Source organism: Synchytrium microbalum, assembly GCF_006535985.1.
Source record: "Synchytrium microbalum strain JEL517 chromosome Unknown SmJEL517_scf0005, whole genome shotgun sequence".
NCBI lineage: Eukaryota > Fungi > Chytridiomycota > Chytridiomycetes > Synchytriales > Synchytriaceae > Synchytrium > Synchytrium microbalum.
The window spans coordinates 927,517-949,225 of record NW_022158354.1 but is presented as its reverse complement, the minus strand read 5'-3'; the positions used below and the strand labels follow the sequence as shown (position 1 = coordinate 949,225).

The window sequence follows — 21,709 nt, the reverse complement described above, 5'->3', positions numbered from 1 at the left end:
ACCGCTCTCGTCTTAACCGAGCTCGTGAAAATTGCGTGCCAAAACGATTGCCCCGACATTTACACTTGGAGCTCACGTTCTTGTTCAACATCTTGCATAGAATGTCTGCCAAAATCCCAATCATTGTCGGAGCTGCCGACTACAAGAATAGATCCAAAGATGTTGTAGATGCCCTGGAACCTGCAGAACTTATGGCGAGAGCCATTGATGCTGGTAAATGTGTGGATATGACTACGGCCATTTACGCGGGCTGACTTCTCCCTTATCATGTAGCTTTGGATGATGCTGGCAGCAGCAAGATCCGTCAATCTGTTGATTCCATAGGTGCGCAAACACAAACGATGACAACCGTGTTTTTGCCATACTTGACCAGGACGAAAGCTGAGTCCGCCTTCTTTGTCTTGTAGATTGTGTCATCAACTGGGGATGGCCTTACTCTGACTTGCCTGGACAGTTGGCTAAAAGATTGGGACTCAACCCATTAAAGCACAAAGATCTCTCTGGAATGAATGGTGCTGAACCAAACCGATTGTTGGATGAAGCTGCTCGTCGAATCGCGTATGGAGAGACTACTGTCGAAGTGGTTACTGGTGGAGAGGCTCTTGCTTCGTGTAAGTCAGTGTTCAGGCCTTGAACGCCACCAATTTGAACTTGAACCGAACTGTTTGCAATAGTGGAGGCCTTCCAAAAGGCCAAGAAATTCCCTCCTCCATGGACACCTTCCGACAACACACCTACTGAAACTTTCAAGGTCAGCAACAGACCAAGAGCCAAAGACCTATTGCAAAGACACGGCTTCATGGTACCCTCTCAAGGCTACTGTCTCTATGAAAACGCATACAGAGCACACCGAAACCAATCTATACAAGCAAACCATGACGAATCCGTTGAATTGTATGCCGACTTTGCTCAAATCGCTAAAAAGCATCCCGCTGCTTGGAATTACGGAACAGCTGAAACTAAACAGACCATTGGAACCTTTTCAGGAAAGAACAGGATGATTCAATTCCCATGTATGTATTGTGTGGTTTGTATTCTTGTGACAATTGCTAGGTACTTCAAAAACTGACCTTTGTCGCCGTGCGTAGACCCATTGTTGATGAATGCATTCAACTCTGTCAATTTGGCTGGTGCTGTGGTGCTGACTTCTACAGAAGCTGCAAAGGCCATGGGAATCCCTGAATCCAAGTGGGTTTATATTTACGGTGCTGCTGGAACACAAGATAGTGGAAACAGTTAAGTCCTGTTGTTTGTAAAGTTCGGTATACCCATTTTTCCTCCCTTTCTTTACTAACATAATTTTTCACTCTAGTTCTATTACGTCCAAACTACATCGAAAGCCCCGCTTTGACACGGGCTTTGCAGACTACGATGAAGGTCGCTGGTGTGACTCCATCAGATTTGGATGCAGTTGATATTTACTCGTAAGTGTCTGCTTCATTTGCTTTACACGCCTTACTGTACTCATCTTTAATCGTTTTAGATGCTTCCCAATTGTACCCAAGCTTGCCTGGTGTGATACTGATAGCGAAAATCGGATTTACTGTCCCGTTCCGTATGCTGACTGTGTTCCCACTCTTTTTTAGCGCCCAACTGGGTCTCCCAGTTCTGAATGGTCCCAAACCCGTGACATTATTGGGCGGTTTGACTAGTTTCGGTGGTGCTGGTAACAGCTACTCTATGCATGTAAGTGTCTTCACACTGCGTTGTACGAGTATTCCAAGGGCTTTACCAATTCTTTTTTTTCCATAGGCTCTAGTCGCCATGTCTAAGAGCATTCGCGAAGGCAAATACCGTAAAGGCTTAGTATTAGCAAACGGTGGATGGCTTACATACGAATGGGCTGTAGTCTTGGCCAAGACTCCAAGAACTGATGGTGTACCATACACCACAAAAGCCGCACTTCCAAAAGAGGTCACTGATGTGCCTATACCTCCCATTGCTGAGGTTGCTAATGGTGCTTGTGTTGTCGAGGTATGTGTGTGACAATAATTGGTTGGTTTTTTGCGCATTGTCGTCTAAGTACTGCATTTTTCACTAGTCTTACACTGTCCAATACAGTCGCGACAACAAACCAGAACTCGCCATCATTGTTGGAAGACTCAATGCAACTGGTGAACGATTCATTGCAAATGAAGCCAATGAGCAAACGCTTAAAGAGTTTGTTTCGAGTCGTGAACCAGTTGGCCGTGCTGGTATTGTGACATCTCGAAATGATACTCAAATCAATATGTTTTCGTTTGGATCTTCTAGTTTGTAAAACCGGTGAGAAAGAAATAAAGTGTTTGGATGAACAAAAATAACCTGAAATTTCTGCTGAATACTCTTGCCCGTTGAATTCTATGTACGAAAAATGCGTTTATGTACTACTACTTTATACACTCATTGCGATGTGGCATCCTCGGCTTCCACCAATCCTTCACCACTACCAATCTTTCGGCCCGTTTTCGAGACGACGGTACCGTCTGGTGCTCTCTTTGCCTTCTTTTTCACAGACAATGGATTCGGCCCTTTCGTTTTTCGTCTATGTGGATGAAGAGGATTGATTGCTCGTGGTTCCTTTTTGGGTGTTGTTGCAGCAGTGGGTGTTGTTCCAGCAGGTAGCATTAGCATTTTGGACCTCTCCATCTAGTTTTGTTATAAAAGTTTAGATACACCAGTTCCCTCAAGCAAAGTCACTTTCTCAAGCTCACCTCCTGAGCTCGTCCATCCGTAGCAGCCGAAGCAGGCTCCAGAATCATGACACCCTTGTTGAAATACACTAGCGGTATACCCGGCACATTCCTCAATCTAGATCGCAACGATTTGTCTTGGGTAGCGACACAATATCGATGCTTGTTTTCAGGTCCAACAACACCAGTTAGACAAGCACAAGGTGACATTCGAGGCGTGTGGTGACATTTTCGTAATTCAATGTCTCGAGCGGCGTTCAAGGCTGGAAAGAGACCTAGTTCTCGTAGTTCGGTCATTACGCATGGGGTAGTCACTAGAAGTGTGTGATTTTGTTAAGAGTGCATGGGGTTTTCAGTTGCAAAAAAAAGTCTGATGTTGGTGAAGACATACTAAGTTTGACTTGTCCGACGAGTGTTTTGCATAGCTGGTCGTATATGTCTACCTTTGAGGCCACACATGCTTGTATGAAGTTCCCATCCACTAATAGATCAAAGGGTTAAAACATTGCAATTCACGTTTTTCTGTTTCTGCACATAGACTTGCCTACAACTTGATATGGTTCTCGGAATTTGAAGGAGCGCAGATATATGTACATCTGCCTCTTATTGGTCTTCTTCCTCGCTACCTTTGGCATGATTGAATGACTCTTGAGTGACTTTTAAAAGTTGGCAGCAGTCATCAACTCGCGCTGGAGACCAATCCGGTCTTGACTGTACGTGTCCATGAAAATGACACGTTATTACTGCTTTAAAGCTCAAAGTGCTCGGGGTTGAAAAGAGTTTTCGCCCTACCTAGTAAATCGTTTCGGGTGTTAGGCTCATGGCGCTTGCTTTGCAACTCAGCAAGTGAATGAGGATTGCCAAGACAATGAACTGATTGATGGGTTCTCCAGCGTCTAAAAGCAGTACCGCGTTGCTAACTGCTTCAACGTTCAAGCTGCTGTCGATCTTCGCGTCTTGTCGAAAATCAAAGGCAAAGCATCAACAGCTGGATGAAGAACCAAGCTTACACGACCCAGAAGGACTGCCAGTAAGTGGCAACTATACACATAAATCAGTTCTTATGACTGCCTGTGGCTGTTTTACTTGTCATTGACTCGAAATTCGAGTTTGCTCCATTCCGAAACTGCTAAGCATTTCCTTTTCAATCGCACATCTAGTTCGTTACGAGCTTATATGTGGACGGCAAGATCGTAGCCGTTAGGCCTGGTGAAAATGTGTCTAATGTGACTGCTTTGCTTCCAAGTGGGACTCAGCAGTCGAGTCAGATTCAACAACAACCGAAGACCGTGTTGAAGGAGGCTGACAGCGCAAATCTTTTGGTTCCCGAGGATACTTTAAAGTCGAGTCCTACAGGCACCTCCAACTACTTGAATCTGCCTTGGGAAACAAACTCTCGGCCACCTTCAAAACCATCGTGAGTTTAGTGAGCGCACATACCACCAAAGCATACTGACTGCAAATTTTTGAAACCTAGATATGGTGGTAGATCCATAGGCAGATCTATTGGTGCATTTAGCATCACAGCTCGCCAACACTCGACGGCTAGAGTCGAGAGTCATTCTTCAAGTCGGTCCGCACGTCTAAAAGCCAAAAGGATTTTCTCAACTGTACGTATCTCGTAATTTCAATGCACACGAATGGCAAAGTAATGAATTTCTACACATAGGACATCACCTCGTATGAAGACGAATTCAACATCACACCTCCCAACATTCGTGGCTACATTGCCAACTTTCCATATGAACCATGCGAATGTGACGAGCTAATCATTACGCCTGGAGATCTCCTTCTAGTTGAAGTGGCGTTTCCTGATAACTGGGCGTGGGCGTATAATTCGGCAACTGGAATGTCTGGAATGGCACCATTGTCGCTAATGTCGGTAGTTGACAAGACTGCTTCTGATCTAATGAGGTCGATGTCGCTATACGATGGAATGTTATCGTCGTCACCAGTAGACAAGTTTGAAGTACAGCCGTCAGATGGGAGTACATTTGATGTTATGATTAGTTGCCATTGGACGAATAGGCAGCAGGCTGTTACTATTGCAGATTATTTAAGAGAACGAGGCCTGAGTGTCTGGATGGACAAGTTTAGTTTAGGACGAGACATATTTTCGTTGCTGGGTCAAGCTATACTGTCTAGTAAAGTTGTTGTGCCCTTGCTCTCTGCCAAATACGAAGTACCTTGTCTGATTGTTTCACAATTTATATCCACAGGAAGTGCTAATCTGTTGTTTTATTAGCGCTCTGAGAGTTCCATGAAGGAGCTATTGTTCGCTGGATTCAAGCATAAAACCATCATATCGTTAAGGCTAGATTCAGGCCCATTTCACGAATCCGTGTCACTAACGGCAGGGACTAATCAGCACGACCTCGCTGCGTGTGGATCAGGAGAACCTCGTAAGAAGGTCCTTCTCTCCTTCTATGCCGATATCTTATCATCGCTACCGCGAGCAACGGCGATGCCATGGCCAACTCCCGAAATCGACTCCACAATAGAATCATCCGTAGTATTGCAACCAGATCAGCTTGAAGACAATTTAGAGGATTTGTTTCAATGGTTCCAGCCTATCGATATGAATTCAGTAGTTCAAGACTTGAAACACAAACGACTACCAAAGACTCGGAAAGCGTTGCTTGAAGAGTTTGTAGAATGGAGTGAGGAGGAGAAGCCGGAAGACTCTAGGATATTCATAGTGCATGGTGCTGCTGGGATGGGCAAATCTGTGCTGGCATCCGTCTTTGCCGTTAAACTTCAGAGATGGCATCGATTAGCAGCCATTTTCGTTTGTAAGAGTGCCCATGTATGTCACTACGATCCCTTTAAAATCATAGCAACGTGGGCCTTCCAGCTAGCGTCATTTGATCCTCGTATGAGAGATGCATTGAGACGACTGCTGAAAGAAGAACCGAACTTTCTGCAACGGAGATCTCTAGCTCGGCAATTCGAGCATTTGATTGTAAGGCCGCTGAAACAGCACGACTCTCGTAATGGAACCATAGTGGTAGTTTTAGATGGACTTGGGTGTGGACCGAAAGATAGCAAGCTCAGAACGGATTTCTTGAACATATTGAACGCCCAATGGAAGAATCTGCCACCCTCAGTACTCCTGTTTATTACCACTAGGCACGAGGAGGATATATCAACTAGGTTCGCGTGTTACTTGCCGAGAGTCCTTGAGTTACGACCAACAGATAATCATCACGACCTTCGTATATACGTGCTCGATCACGTTACCAAACTACGTAACCGTCTCTCTGGTCCAGAAACAATGAAGATGCTGGTTGATAGACTAATAACCTTGTCTCGTGGATCCTTCTTATGGATCGTTCTAGCTTTGGACGAGATCGATAAATCAGAATCAGATGAGCCGTTCGAAGCATTGGAACAGATCGAGCAGGAAGCTCAGGGAAACGATATCGAACGATTGGATGCATTATATACTAGGTCCTTAGCCAACGCACATAAAGGTGTAGGTATTGTGCAAATGGACTTGTATCGACGCATTGTCGGTACAGTGTTATGTCTTAAAGAACCTATGGGACTGGAAGGAATCTCTGGGCTGTTAAAGCTGCCAATCTCAAGAGTCAGATCAGCATTATCGCGAATCCAGTCTCTAATAGGTATTACCGATTTGTCAGTCCAAATCACGGATGGTGAATTGGTTGAGTATTTAACAAGTTGTCGAAGCCGGAATTCGGAGCTTGCCCGTCGCTTTTATATAGACTTAGAGGATAGTGAATGTGCCGTTGCTACTACATGTGTCGCAGCACTAGTGGATTTATATTTACTCATTCAGGCACCAATGACGGTGCAGGACAAGGTAAAGTATCTATCTGGAAAGAGCTTGAACATTGTACCTTACCAGTTGGAGTACTCTTGTCGTAACTGGGCATCCCATTTGGACGTTCTCACGATATTGGACAAGGACTTGTCGGCGGATCTCAAACACGTTTGTGATTTATGGGGACCTGCGTTATTGTTTGTGGCCATTCAGAAGGGATTGGCAGGATCAACTAGCTGGATTTTAAAAACATGTGGTGGGCCCGAACTCCTAAAAGTCGCTACTGAAACCATGTTCTACTCTAATCCAATCGTATGGGAAGCAACAAAGATGGGATTTGCTGGTGTTGTTGAAGCTTTGATCTTGTATGGTGGTGCAGACGTCAATACTCATATACCGGAACGAGGACAGTATCTATCCAATCTGTTGCATATGTCTGTACGTAGTAGGAATCTGGACGTGGTAAGAGTGTTGCTACGAAACGGTGCGAATATGGATGAAAGGTTTAATAATCTGGGATTGGCTAATGCCTTTGCTGATGTACTTACTATCATTGGTGAAGAAAGACAATCTCGACTGGATCTCGTGGAGATTGCTAAAATGGTGAGTTTTGATACAGACTCAAGAGAAGTTCGTAACTCAATGCGTTTCACGAACTAGGACGAGATCCACCGTGTTTGTAGAGACGGCGATATATATCGAGTAGCCAGATTGGTATCCTCAAACTACAAACGTCTTCAACGCCCACATCCCATCACGAAAAAGGTACCACTTCACTACGCATCAGAAGCAGGCCATCATGAAATCGTACAAGAGTTGCTCGAAAGTGGCGCCGACGCAAATATAATAGACGCAATATATTGGTCGGGCCTCCACTACGCATCTCGAAATGGTCATTTGAAGGCCGTCCAAATCCTTATAGAGCATGGCGCAAACGTCAATAGTAGAGGTAAAAGTGAATGGAAGGGACCTTTATTCAAGCATTGGAGTGCCACGCCTCTTTGTTTGGCTTCTGAGTACGGGAGGAAGGATATTGTCCAGTATTTGTTGGATAAAGGTGCGATTGTGCAACCAGACGATAATTTGTGGTCACCGTTAATGTATGCTGCTGTCGGTGGACATTTGGATATTGCTCGTGTCTTGATACAAGGTGGTGCACAAGTCAACGTGGTGTCATCGGTAGTCTTCAGTCCGCTGTTGCTGGCAGCCCACTATAATCGTTATGAGATGATATCATTCTTATTGGAGCAAGGTGCTAATGTCGAGATGGGACGTGTCGCACCAACTCCTTTATTGGTAGAAAGCACAGATCCAGTAAATATGCCACGAGTATCTCCTCTATATTGGGCCTCTGGTGATGGAGACAGTAGGACAATGAAACTGTTATTGGATCATAAAGCCAACGTGAACTTTGTCAATTACAATAGTATCGGACCGGTTAGTGCGTGGTATCAGGCAATTCATAGAGCTGCTGTTTGGGATAGTGAAGAAGCCATTACAGAGCTGTGCAGGAAGGGTGCAGTCGTAAATCACTTGGGTAAATCGTCTGCTGAGATGTATGAAGGGCTGCATGCCATGCATCTTGCTGCTTTGAATGGTGGGATTCATGCGGTGAGTTTGCCTGTGGCAAAACAGACAGTATCTCCATTTCATACGTTGAACGCTCAGCTGACAGTACATGTCTTCGCTTTTTGCCAGACGAGGACGTTGCTAGATCTAGGCGCTGATATAGAAGCCCGCAGCTACCAAGGTGAAACTCCCTTGATTGTAGCAGCAAGGGCACTTCATAGTTGCATGTGTAGATTCCTCACCATCAGAGGAGCCAATGTGAATGCAACAGGACCGCAAGGTGACACTGTACTGCATGTTGCAGCTCGAAAGGCAGCAGGTGCTGAGACAATAAGAATACTGCTTGAACTTGAAGCCAATCCGTTGGCTCTCAACAACCGGGGAGAAACCGCATTACATGTAGCTTGTAGACTTGGTCATTTAGGAGTCGTCAAGCTTCTATTACCATTTGGTGGAATTAGAATTCGAAACTCACGGGATCAGAGTGTGTTTGATGTGGCGGTTGAATGTGAACATTTGAAGCTCATTTCGTTTTTAAAGGAGCAAAACATAGACATTGTGTAGTAGCAGTAGTACTTTCATTTCTTCATTTTCTTAACGCGCAGTATGTAACTGTTTCAGTGAACTGTACTTCATCTGTAATTTGTCAATGAACAAAATTAGTGGATCTGCGTCCAAGGTTAATGTTTTCGAACACGTCTAGCTAGAACGTTGTTCTTGGGTTCAAGAGAGCAATTCTATCATCAAGATAGAATTGTTTTACATCAAGCTGCTGATCCAGCAGCTCCCAGCTGTCGTCTAGCTCCACTCCGGAACAACCGCGTCGCTCGCTCATCACTGATGTGGCACAATCTGCAACATACGAACAATCTCAAACAAAACTCTCCAAACTAACCTTCCAAGCATGCCAAACCAGGGAAGGCCTATACCTAAATTACCTGTACCGAAAAATGAGGCAGCTGAGAGAGCCTGCATGGACGTACTCGACAAGTTTTTTACTGAATTCAACAGAGAAAACGATGCCGGTGTCTGGGCCACGTTCCATACTCCTCATGTCCGTGTGAATACTGACACCGCAGTAACCACAATTTGGAATTCCATTGATGGTGAGCCGTCGTGCTTGATGGGACATCAAAAGTTTGGAAAACGTCACCTGGAGGTTGTTGCTGGCTTGACGCAAAACTTGTTCATATATAGAGTATGTGGCCATGCTGAATAGCCCAGCTTCAAAGGTATAAAGCCACGTTTTGATCGTGCTCGGCTGCTTCTGAGACGTTTTTGAAGGACTTTGTTCCAAGGCACGAAACCCGTGCACATTGTCATCAGACGGAATCTTGACCTAATACGAAGCATCATACATCATCTGTGACGCGTGAACTTTCCGCCTTTGAACGTCGGCTTCACAATACATCCGAACTAGGACGGGTCTTCACTGATTGCTCTTGTTTAATTTTCAGGAGGCCTTAAAGGACTGGCATCACACGGAATGGGACCACCGCAACGTGCAAACTTCATCGAACACGTTTGTTCGAATCGATACCCAATTCTCGAGGTGGAGGAAGGATGGCTCACTGATAGGCCGATTCAAACTCTGTTATGCCCTGACGTTTAAAGATGGACGGTGGGGCATTCAGTGTGTAGTGTAAAGAGAGGTAGAGACATGTTGATTTAAATAATATTTGAACGTGCTAGTCCGCGTCACTGACATGTTAGAGACCTGTACCTTGATCAGAGTTTTTGTGGATGCTGAAGTTCTATAACCATACCACAAGGACGCGTAGGTGTAATTACACTACATTCTTTTAAATGGCGCTTAAAATTATTTTAGATAGTGAAGAAGATACTATGGAATTGTGTACTAGGAAGGGCGCAGTTAGTATTCCGTGCATGTTGCTGCTGCGAATGAAGCTATTCATGTGGTGAGTTTGACTGTGCCAAAAGACAAGTAGTAGATTTGCGTCCATAGGTGTCTGTTTTTGAACGGCGCCGCCTAGGAAGGTCTTTCTCGATCAAACGAACAATGCCAGCATTGAATCTCACTTTGTCGCGAACTACTGATTGCTATGCTCCTGTAGACAAAAGGCACGGTCTAGCTCTCAAGTTCGTCGTTTTCGTCGCTTGGATTCCCATCATTCAGCACTTTTGCGAACGTTTATAGTAGATTAACAACATAGATCAAAAGTCTCCCGAGCCCCCGTAAACTTGCCACGATGCCAAACCTTGAGAGCATCTTATCTACCCCAAAAGATGAAGCAGCTGAAAAAGCTTGCCTGGGTTTACTGGACACGTTTTTCGTTGAATTCAACAGGGAAAACCACGCTGGAGTTTGGGCCACATTTCATGCGCCGCATGTGCGTGTAACCAATGGAGTAACGACAATATGGAACTCTCTTGATGGTGGGTCATCGTTTCCAGTGTGACATCAAGTTTTGGCAACCGTGGTTTCATGTTGACGCAAACTGGGTTCTATAGACTTTGTAGCAAGGCAGAAGACGCAAGCTCATAAAGTATGCAAATTGTATCCTGAAGTGCTCGGCTGGTCTGAGATTTTTTGAAGCAACAAGTGTGAACTGAAGTTCAGACACGACACGACGTTGTCACATTTGGAATCTGGAATCAAGACGGAGCGTCTTTAGTGCACGCGTGACCTCACGTTACTGGACATCACACTGCATCAAACTACTCCATCGATCTTCACATCTTGTCATCCACTGATTGCCAATTTTTTATGCACAGGAAGCTTTCATGGACTGGCACCATACTGAATGGGACTACAGGAAGGTGATCACTTCGTCGAATACGATGGTTCGAATCGATAGCCAATTCTCGAGGTGGAGGAAGGATAACTCTGTAATAGGGCGATTCCGATTGATTTACATCCTGACGTTTAAAGATGGACGATGGGGTATTCAATGTGTAGTGTAAAGAGAGGTAGATAGGTAATGATTTAATTGATTTTTCAACGTATTAGTACGCGTCACTGACAGGGTAGAGGCCTGCCACTTGATTAACTGTTTCTGCATAATGAACTTACACGACCACAAGAATGACGCGTACAGCACGGTGATTACTACGTTCATGTACGTGTAATCTTATAACAGACGCTGAAATAGCGTTCAATTGTGCGCTCGCTTGTTCCTTCCAAGCGTACATTCAACTCTCATTCACAACCACCATCCAATAATTGTCAAGAACGAGTCAAGAACGACGCGGATCTAGCATGGATACCAATGGCCAGATCCGATTAACAGCAGAGCCAGGCAGTGAAGACAATGCGCCGTCTCAGGGGGCGGTAGAAGCAGGTGTATCAGCACCAAGACCACCTTCGCAACCACTCGTTGAAGGACAGCCCGAATCGCCTAGGAAAAAGTCAGTAATTGGATCCGTTGCCAATATATCGCAGAGTCGCAAGCCATCTGTTATAAAGTCGGCCAGTCCAGGCAGATCTGGAAGTCGTAATTTGATTGCATCAAAGACAGCCCTTAATGATACTACGACAACAACTGCAACCGCAACAAATGGATCAACAAACAAGCTGAAAGGATCTACAAATGTTTTAAATAAATCAATGGGTAATCTGCAGAAGGATCGGTCGAGGAGTACGACTGAAAAGGCAGCCACACCGTTACTTCCTCCTCCTGTTGCACCTGTTGCTGCTGGAATAATACCAACGGAGGGCGTCCTTCCCGTCTTTATTACTGGCCCGACCCAGGAAATGTTCAAGATTAAAGGATCTGAAGATGTCACGAGAGAAAGACCGTTTAGATTGATTCCAAAGGTGGACCTGTTGGCGGATATAACAGCTCGAATCGCTATTTCGGATTGGTATCCCATCAAGAAGGAGATCATTGTAAGATGCCATGTATCTGCTTGAGTGAATGCTTCTTGTTGACACAGCACTGGGTTTCTGTAGGATTATCCTCAGCCAGAGATTCTGGTTCACTGGGATCCAGATTTCAAATTGGGCCAGAATTATTTTATTTGCACTACAGTTGCTGCTGCTGACTCTATTATGAATGTACGTATTGTGTTTGAATCCATGTTGATTTTTACCATGCAGAAAACCTGACGAGTTTCGTCCTGAATCGATCTGAATAGCCCATCGTGTTGCCCGCGCTTGGTAAAGAGAATAGTGCAACCAATATTGCTCCGAAAGAACGAAAATGGACTAGTCTTGGAAGTGAAGCGGAAGTTGAAGAAGAATGGGCTCAACCGAAGAGTGAACCGGTATATGCACTGATCACTTTCGCGTTGTTTTTTGCGAGGAATCTGACGGCTGTATTCGTCCTTTAGATTCAAATACAGTTATCACGTAAACGGAAGCTCTTTGGGGCTACCTGTACATTTGTAGATAGAGAAGCTTCAGATGGATATACTGAAATTAAACCCGTCAAAGATCCAGCACCTGATATTGCAAAGTCGGAATTGAACAAAGGTGTACAGGTAAGCTCAGCTCTCTGATGACGATGGTGCTTCATGACATGCAGCAAGTGTAGCTCACCCTTCACAACTAGGCCATACCACAAGTGACAACAACAGCAGCCCAAACTGCTTGGTTTAGGCCGCAGAATTTTGCATCACAATATCAACCAATCACGCTTCCAGTATCCGAGTGTGACCGAATCGTCAGCACAGAAGATATGAAACAATTTGTAAAATCTGTCAGTGTTCGTTTTGAACGAGCCTTGCTCCAAAATGATATGTTTGATATCTTTGCTGATGATTATCAGGAATTGGGAGACGACGATTTCGCCTTGGAACAAGGTGGATCACAAGCTCATCTGCAGGAATATCAATCATTTACAGATTTGAGACATAGTAAAGACCGAACCATATCTTGCATTGCTTGGCATCCTATACAAAAGGGTATTGTTGCTGTATCGTGTGAGCAGCGTGTCACGCTGGATGAACGTATAGAAATGGGACCGTCGTCTAGATCTCGTCAAGCATTAATCCTGATATGGTCGTTCCATGACCCTATACATCCACAACTCATATTGGAAGCACCCGACGATGTGCATTGTTTTGCATTCGCTCCCCATGATCCAAGTATTGTAGCGGCTGGTTGTATTAATGGACAGGTAGCTATTTGGGATCTAAGTGATTTCCAGGACAAGCTACGGGTTGGGCGCCGTGCACGTTCTGCTGGTGGTAATAGTGGTAATAGTGGTGAATCTGAAGTATCCGCTGGTCATACGGCTGCTGCTACATCTGCCATTGGCGCTGGTAAAGCACCCGAGATACCTATATGTCATTGGGCAGCTGCTTCGTCTATAGAGTCAGGACATCGTATGGCTGTTGGTGATTTGATTTGGTTTCCGAAAGGCATGGAGGTGCGTTCGTGGTTGGATTGCAAAAAAAAAATTGCGACGGTCTGTACAAGTACTGACACTGCCAACTCGTTTTTGATAGCTAAACTCACATACTGGAGAGATTGTCGAAACATCTGACGGTAGTCATCGTCAATTTATGACTGCCGCACTAGATGGACAAGTCTTGTTCTGGGATGTTCGAACTCGAAAGGATTTCCGTAGCATGGATTTAGTTTGGAAACCATTTTGGCGTATTACTTTGGCTCCTTCTGATGGTGCATTCGAGTATGGGCTGACCAAGCTTGCTATTCGTGGGCCTGTGAGAGAACGAAATGATGCCAAGGGGTCTCGTAAGTTTCTTGAAGGTATTCGCTATACATCATTTCTGACTACGTTTTCTGTTGGCCGATTAGAAAATATGTTGGCTGTCCATTCCGACAAGATTTTGGAGAAGGCCATCTCTAAATTCTTTTGCGCTACAGAGGTGGGCTTCAGTAACAAAAATGCTCAGGCTGTTTAAATGGAATCAATTTTTTTGGCTGATAGGAAGGAGATTTACTGTACGCGGACTGGTTGTCAGAAAAGTCCGACGAGAAAGCTCCAAGTGTGTAAAATCGATTCTCTGTAGCATTGATTGTTTGGATTTTTCTCACCACACAAAAAACACTCATCTATTGTCTAGCATCACGCATCGAATCAACGCTTCCCGCTCATCCTGGGTGTATATCAGATTTGCAGCGTTCTCCATTCTTCCCAGACATTCTTCTTTCAGTTGGTGGATGGACGTTTAGTATCTGGAAGGAAAAAGTTACAGTATGCTATGCACCATTCTTGAATCCCGGTTTTTTTGGCCACGAGGTATTCATATGTACTTTTCTAGACTGGACCGTTGCTGACGTCAGCTCCCTCATCAACGTATCTAATATCTGGTCGATGGTCACCGACACGTCCAGGTCTCTTTTTCATTACTCGTGCGGATGGAGCAATTGAGATATGGGATTTGATGGATCGATCTCATGTCCCCTCGTCAGTTCAAACCGTTTGTTCTGCTGGAATTGCTAGTATGGAGATTCATCAGTATGGTGGTAAGTTCCTGTAACTTCGAGATGTCGTAGGGCGGTGCAAGCTAGGAATTTGATTTTTGCGAATGTGACTTTAGGCAAAGCCTCTGAGAGGAGGCAGTTTATTGCTGCTGGAGATGATGATGGCTCGCTTCGAATTCTGGAGGTCCCACGAGGGCTTTCTAAGGCAGCTAGGAATGAGGTAAAAAAAGCCAAAAGATGTTGCGATGCCATCGAGATAAATCTCATCACGATCTCTTGACTCAACTACGATTCTAGCGCTCATTCGTAGCCAGCTTTTTTGACCGTGAAGTCAAACGACTCGATTACGTTCAAGAACGTAAAAAGATGCGAACCAACGATAAAACCAAGTTTGATGCCGAAGCCTTGGCAGCCAAAGCAGCTGAGGCTGCTGCTGTCGCTGCAGGTGGTGGTGCTAATGCTGCGGCTGGAGCTGCACCAGCTGCTGAATCAGAGACCAAGGAAGGAGAGGATGATCGGATTGAAAAAGAGTTTAAAGAAATGGAGAAACAGTTTCTTGAGAGTTTGGGACTGCCTGTTGAGGCGTAATTTACCTGTTGTAGTATAATCGTTCGTGTTAAAGAGCTGTATATAGCTGTTTGATAGATGTTACAGTTTGCCATGGACGTATTTTGCATACTCGTTTTTGTGCCTCTATGCAAATCAGAAACGTTAAGTCAAGAAATTGCGTTTGCCTTTTACATCTCTACTATCTCTACATTCCAATGCGTAATAATTCAAGGAGTGCTTAATAGATAGAAATGTAGACAGCAAATCTCACCAATGCAAAAAATAAGCTCAAGCCGTCAGAGTGGCTAAGGATCACAAGCTCAATGGTTCCAAAAGTATTTCCAACGATTAATGTGAATCTGAACTCAGCTGCTTCGTAGTCCTGACCCCCACCACAACTCCACCAACTTCCTATTCTCAACACCACCACTATTGCTATTCTCAGCAACACGAAAATGACTATGATACGATGATAAGCCAGAAGAGACTCCATGAGTGCCAATTGTAAGAAACAAACTGTAACAACAAAGAACAGCCAACAGCCACCACAGTATGCACATCGACGACGATTCAGGTTGAAACCCAGGGTGATAGTAGCATCGTCTTCAGTTTCACCCATGATGGCAGATAACTAGTCCTAGTTGAGTTCTTGAATTGGACGACAAACGTGGACAGTAATGTCCCACACATGTATTTGCCTTTATAGCTCTATATTCCTATCAAATGCGTAAATAATACAAGGTGGTGCTTCATTGATAGATATCTAAACACATCCAATCCCACAATGCAAAAAAAGACGACAATGCCGTTGCCAACCATGACGATAATTCAGTCTTCCACCATTTTCCTCAAACATTAATAGAATCCGAATTCCTCTGCCTCGCAGTCCTACCACCTCCAGTACTCCACCAATTCCCATTCTCACCAGCAACATTCCCATTCTCAAACCCACTATTACCATTCTCACCAGCATCAGGCGACGACAAGAAGGGCACATGCATACTAGCATCTGACGAATCCTTCCTTCCACCCATCTTAGTGTCTCTGCGTCTCGTTATAGTCGGTGTAGAATTCAGTCCACCACTACCGCCACCATAAGCCCTAAAATGCCATTTTCTGATCTCATCGGCAATCAAGACGGTGCTGGCCAGCAACACAAGCCTCGATAAATCGTATAGTGATATAGCTTCTGTCTGGAAGATTGCTTGTAAGAAGGGCACGTAGATTACTAGAAGTTGGCCCGATATCACGAATGCGGCTGCGTATAGAAACATTGGGTTGCTTGTTAGGCCGATGGTAAATATGGATCTTGTTTGGGAGCGACATGTGAGGGAGTTGAACATGTCGTAGAATACAAAGCAGGTGAATGTCTATACGCGAGATTGAGTGTGATGAGGAAGTTGCCAAGACGTGTTTATGCTGGCAAAAAGAAAGCTCCGAAATCCTGTAATAACATACCATAGTAGTGCCGTGAGCAGTTCCTGCACCCTCTTTACCTTCACTTTCATAAATTAATAAGGTACCACCTACTATTATTATGGCACTCAACAAGACTCGACCCATTAGTTTCCTAGTCACAATTGGTTCATTCGGTGACCTTGGTGGTTTCCTCATCACATCTGGATCTACAGGTTCAACACCTAGCGACTGGGCTACAGGACCATCACAAATGATATCTAAGAAGAACAAGCAGAAAGTGTAAGTGGGCAAACAAAAGCGGTGAAAGCTTCAAAATGATGACTTCATACTAATCCACAGTATTTGCATGGCATTAAGAGGATTATGCAGACCCAAGAATGTAGATATTGCTATTAAACTGATGGCAGCCACAGATGTCGATAATTGAAAACGCAAAAAGTTCTGTATGTTGTAAAATATGGATTTGCCTTCCTCAATGGCGTATAAAACCGTTGCTAAGGTTATGCGAAAAGATAAGCGACGGCGCTCAAACCTATTGCTGTGCAGTACTAACTCACTGAAATCATCATTCACTAGGATCATTTTAGCAGCTTCCTTGGCAACATCTGTTCCACTCTTGCCCATCGATATGCCAATATCCTGCGTAATTATTGAAACACGTGCATATTTAGCTAGCCAAAAACAGACATAACTGACTGAATAAACTTACAGCAAGTCTCAGAGCAGGACTATCATTGACACCATCGCCCGTCATGGCAACTATCTCACCATTAGCTTGAAACGCTCTCACAATAGCCATCTTGTGTTTTGGTGTTGCACGATGAAACACTCCAATAGATTCAATGGTAGCCTGTAATTGAGAATCACTCATAGCATCAACTTCTGGACCAGACATGGTACCAGATCTTCCCAAGAGTACACTCGTTGATGAAGGTGAAGGCATTATTCCAACTCGTGTGGCGATAGATACTGCGGTTTCAGCTGTTCAAGGGTTGAGTATAAACCGTTTGATTTCCTAAACACAAAGGGAAAAAACCGCATGCTGCTGATTGCATACCAGAATCACCAGTAATCATAACCACTTTAACACCACCCTCCAACAGCTTTTTCACTGCTTGAGAAACACCAGCTCGTGGTGGATCATGCATAGCAACAAATCCAGAAAACGTTAAATCACTTTCTTGTAGTCCATAAGCACAAGCAATCACTCGTAATCCTTCCGACGAGACAGTTGTGACTGCATTCATAATAGATTGTCGGGTTACACCATCTAAAGGACGTTGTTGTCCATCTTGCGTTAGGTATCGACTTGATTTCGATAAGAGGACTTCGGGAGCACCCTTTACGTTATATATTGGTGCTGAGGGAGCATTTGCGGGAGATGCCGCTAAGACGGACATGTACTTTCGTTCTGAAGTAAATGGTGTTTCTGATAAGCGAGCAATTGCCTATTGTAAGGATTTGTATTGAAATTTTGGTATAATGGTTTTTCTTGCGACCATAGACCAACCTTTCTCTCATCCTTGAATCCCAGAGAACGAGATAAAATCAACAAGGCGATTTCAGTAGGCTGACCTATGCTATTGTCGCCATCATTAATTTGGGCATTGTTGCATACGGTACCTGAAGAATTGTGGTGTGAGCTAGGGGCAAAAACGATTCATGCAACACATCCATACCAATTTTCAGGAGCGTCCCAACAGCTTGATTCTCAACAAGGCCAGGTTTTGAATAATGACCATCCATATCCACGACACCACCAGAGACTGTAAACAGCTTTGTTATAGTCATCTTGTTTTCAGTCAATGTTCCTAATTTTGCGCGATGCAATCGTCAGGCCAGCACAAAAAAAGTGGAGCTGCGCGAAGATTTTTACCTGTTTTGTCTACACAGATAACGCTCACAGAACCCAATGATTCGACAGATGGCAACTTTTTGATGATACATTGCCTCTTGGCCATTCTTAGCACTCCAAGGGCTAAAGTGACTGTGACGACTATAGGCAGGCCTTCTGGAATGGCTGCAACGGCCAAACTCACTAGATTTTGCAAACCTGTGAGTGTTAAAAAAAAACGTCCAAAGCTCCACTAAGTTTACCTCCGATGGTAAACATCTCCAACCATTGTCTGCCCTGTATTAATCCAATCAACATGATGACACCAATAACTGCCAGCGATAATGCAGATAATTGTTTGCTGAGTTGATCCATTTTGAGTTGTAACGGCGTTTTGCGAGTTTCCACCTAACATTTGAATAGGGCTTTTTTGCATTTTGTCGTCACAACAACCATGGCATAATTCTTACCTGATTCATCATGTTGAAAACAAATCCGAACTCTGTATCTGCTCCAGTTCCAACTACAATCCCTCGTCCGTGACCTAGTTTTGGTCAATGCGCACATGAGCGATAAAAAACCTGATCTGAGCACTTAACCATGAGACATACCATTCCGAACTAATGTCCCCATGAATGCTATATTCTTTCGGTCAGCAATTGGTAGGTCAGCACTTTCTCGTGTAATCTGTTTGGTATTTTTTCTACATGGTTCTGTTTCTCCAGTTAAACTCGACTCGTCAATTTCCAAGTCTACAGCCTGTGCAAAAGTGCGAAGTTTGCCATCAGTATTTTAACCAAAAACCCCCGAGCACCTGCAAGATCAGAATTTGCTAACACACCAAGGCTATTCTAATATCAGCGGGGATTCGATCACCCGTTCCAAAAACAACTAAATCACCAGGTACTAGTTCACTGGCCATCATGTTTAGCGAGCGTCCAGACCTGTGAGATAGGGCGAGACTGTGTTAGTCCTCATGGAGGCATTACATACCACATGTTTCACAATAGTTCTATACCGAATGACGTGACAACTATGAGGCACGAGCTTATTCAGAGCTTCGAGTGACTTTTCTGACTGGTATTCTTGTACAAATGCCACTAATTTGATCAAAAGAGTCAGAAACATGGGTGATAGTGAAGAGCTTTGTGTACTTGCCTGATACGACAATCACTATGGCCTGATGAAGAGCGAAAGGAGACAAGGAGAAAGTATATGAGCATCAGTTCTAAAATAACCAGGAACGAACTGCAACAAGAAAGAACACGCGACCACCAACACAAGCACCATTTGCGAGCATTCCACTAGCAGCCAAGTACTTACCAGGGTGATACTGATAGCATCTTCGATTTCACCCATGATGGCAGATATGGCAGCACTCGCCAGAAGTAGCAGTATCATTGGGTTCTTGAACTGGTCAATAAACTTGGATAGTAATGTCTCGCGGTCTTCCTGGACCAGTTCATTTGGGCCGGCCAGGCGTCTCCGGAAATCGATATCAGCCTCAGATAGGCCATGTTCTATGTTTGTATTCTGTTCGCGAATGACACTTTCCACGTCCCTAGATTGCATTCGCTGATTATCAGATTGCACGTTTTGAGGATACAAACCATATAAAAGCTAACAGATAGCACTTACTTTGTGGCATAGACAGCCGAAGGGCCCCCATCCTTCTTGTCTTTGGACAACAAATCTAATGCAACATCGCCCATCGCGTTGCTTTGCTGAGTTGCAAATTTCGAGGATTTGACAAGGTGCTACTGCTACGAAAAGGAGAACGTTTGGAGCCGTCAAATTATTGATTCTTACTACAAGACACGTGAAACTCTGTAATTTTAGCTTGGGATCTTTCTTGGAACTGTGGCATCAATGGTCGCGGAACTGAGCTATCGGTGTTTGATTACGACCACATGCAAACCCGTTGCACATCTTCATTTGATTTTATATGTGCCGAAACAACTTATTTTGTGTGAGAAATGGATTGACTCCCGTACTTGACTGCAAAAACCACCCTACTACTCGACCGACTTTCAAGAATCAGCACAGCTTTACACGGTTCTGGATCATGCCAGCCAACCTTGAAAAGTCTTGAGATGCATCCACGATACGCGGAATCGTATCCGTGAGCCCGGCTACTGATGGTGGATTCTTTGCTGCTCCATTACCAAAGCCACTAAAGTAAGATTGATAGTGCGGTGGAGCAATGTGGGCGAATGTGTTTTGCATGATATCATTCATATCAACACCAGAACAGTCACATGAAAGTACAGATTGGTCAATCTGGTTGACAGTGGTGACCGCCCTGTTGAAGAGGTTCACAATGGCAATAGCCTTTGGAACAGCAAGCGTTGGGTTAGAATCTTGGCCAAATCGATCACCAGCCACACAACACTATAGTTAAAAGCAATAAAAGAGGGTTGTACCTTGGGCTTGATTTGAGGATCCGTGGGACTAACGTCCTTAGCCAAGTTGATGAGCTCATTGGTATCAGTCACCAAGCTAGCCGAGAGGCTGATGAGCTTGGCAGGTGCTGCCTACATTAAGAAATGTTATGTTAGTACCATTCAAAGATCGTGATGTGCTGAACAATATCATGTGTATCTTACAGCTTGAGCACTAATAATGAGCAAGGACACAACACCAGCGATGAGAAAACGGAAGACCATTGTAGCGTGATTGTTTCGCTCTTGTCTTATGTGTTAATTCCTTTCGATACGTTGTTCTGGGGGTTGAGATAAAAACTGCGTAAACTACAATGTGGTGTGCACACGGGTTGTAGCTGCAAGGCGTCATGCTCACGTTTTTCCGTTTTAGTAATCCTGTGACCTATCCATTGCAGCATTTCAGGGCCTACCGTAGTTCCCTTTTGGCACCAATGGAATTGCATTCTTGGTGACGCAGATTCAAAACCCTCCAACTGGCTGGGATGAGCCTTTGCTGCACCCAAGTTGCAGATACATTGTCAGCAATCGCGATCGCCTCGCCTATGCATCACTTTCAAGTGGTTTGGTACATTTATTTTTAGCAGATGAACTAATACAGGCAGCCATGCAGCAAACACGTCGGAATTGAGCAGCACTTTTACAATTTATCGGCTGACCTTCGAGAATATCAGCACAAGTTTGCACGGTCTTGGATCATACCTTTGGAATGTCAAAATTTTCATCCAAATTCTATGCTAAGAAATAAGTTCCCAACCATCTTTTCAACGAGGTTGTTGATCTTCACCACTTGAACTTGAAAAGCCTCAGACTGTTTGTAAATGCGAGGGGGTCTATTCAATCAGAGATGGTACCACGACAATCACAAAGCAGAAAACAAACAGCAAGAGAAAAGGGATGTATGACTCCAGCAAGCGAATGTAGATGGCCTTTATGCTTTCGGATGCTTTTTGATGTTCCAGACTCGAGAAGACAATTGCTACACAAGACGAACACCCAAGTCAGTGCCAATAAAGCTTTGGCCAAATCAAAGAAAGTGTAATTCGGCAACTTACTCGCCAACAGTGAGGAGCTCCAGCTGTC

The 21,709-nt window shown here is 44.4% G+C and overlaps 5 protein-coding genes across 5 annotated transcripts; 3 read left to right on the top strand and 2 right to left on the bottom strand.

The window, feature by feature from the left end:
• Positions 1-101: 101 nt before the first annotated feature.
• Positions 102-2,260, top strand: SmJEL517_g01650 (uncharacterized protein; the record flags this gene model as incomplete). The annotated part of the gene is made up of 10 exons (XM_031167578.1): positions 102-213; positions 274-324; positions 408-611; positions 675-1,013; positions 1,089-1,235; positions 1,313-1,424; positions 1,484-1,513; positions 1,587-1,686; positions 1,753-1,974; positions 2,042-2,260. The coding sequence occupies 10 exons, from the start codon at positions 102-104 to the stop codon at positions 2,258-2,260; spliced, it is 1,536 nt and encodes a 511-aa protein (XP_031026471.1).
• Positions 2,261-2,382: 122 nt separating this feature from the next.
• SmJEL517_g01649 (uncharacterized protein) lies at positions 2,383-2,969 on the bottom strand (the record flags this gene model as incomplete). The annotated part of the gene is made up of 2 exons (XM_031167577.1): positions 2,383-2,628; positions 2,694-2,969. 2 exons carry the CDS (start codon positions 2,967-2,969, stop codon positions 2,383-2,385), a joined length of 522 nt encoding a protein of 173 aa, XP_031026623.1.
• A 583-nt stretch (positions 2,970-3,552) lies between these two features.
• On the top strand, positions 3,553-8,601 carry SmJEL517_g01648 (uncharacterized protein; the record flags this gene model as incomplete). The annotated part of the gene is made up of 8 exons (XM_031167576.1): positions 3,553-3,702; positions 3,833-4,089; positions 4,150-4,282; positions 4,342-4,854; positions 4,918-7,062; positions 7,120-8,070; positions 8,158-8,529; positions 8,599-8,601. The coding sequence occupies 8 exons, from the start codon at positions 3,553-3,555 to the stop codon at positions 8,599-8,601; spliced, it is 4,524 nt and encodes a 1,507-aa protein (XP_031026592.1).
• A 2,647-nt stretch (positions 8,602-11,248) lies between these two features.
• On the top strand, positions 11,249-14,971 carry SmJEL517_g01647 (uncharacterized protein; the record flags this gene model as incomplete). Its single annotated transcript, XM_031167575.1, has 12 exons — positions 11,249-11,878; positions 11,942-12,046; positions 12,127-12,255; positions 12,322-12,471; positions 12,543-13,361; positions 13,441-13,690; positions 13,754-13,824; positions 13,887-13,944; positions 14,023-14,153; positions 14,221-14,425; positions 14,500-14,603; positions 14,681-14,971. 12 exons carry the CDS (start codon positions 11,249-11,251, stop codon positions 14,969-14,971), a joined length of 2,943 nt encoding a protein of 980 aa, XP_031026594.1.
• Positions 14,972-15,780: 809 nt separating this feature from the next.
• SmJEL517_g01646 (uncharacterized protein) lies at positions 15,781-19,897 on the bottom strand (the record flags this gene model as incomplete). The annotated part of the gene is made up of 17 exons (XM_031167574.1): positions 15,781-16,302; positions 16,391-16,608; positions 16,681-16,845; positions 16,909-16,990; positions 17,061-17,332; positions 17,409-17,799; positions 17,862-17,974; positions 18,031-18,162; positions 18,228-18,389; positions 18,449-18,593; positions 18,656-18,729; positions 18,797-18,944; positions 19,027-19,129; positions 19,204-19,285; positions 19,424-19,433; positions 19,509-19,746; positions 19,824-19,897. The coding sequence occupies 17 exons, from the start codon at positions 19,895-19,897 to the stop codon at positions 15,781-15,783; spliced, it is 2,931 nt and encodes a 976-aa protein (XP_031026593.1).
• Positions 19,898-21,709: the final 1,812 nt, after the last annotated feature.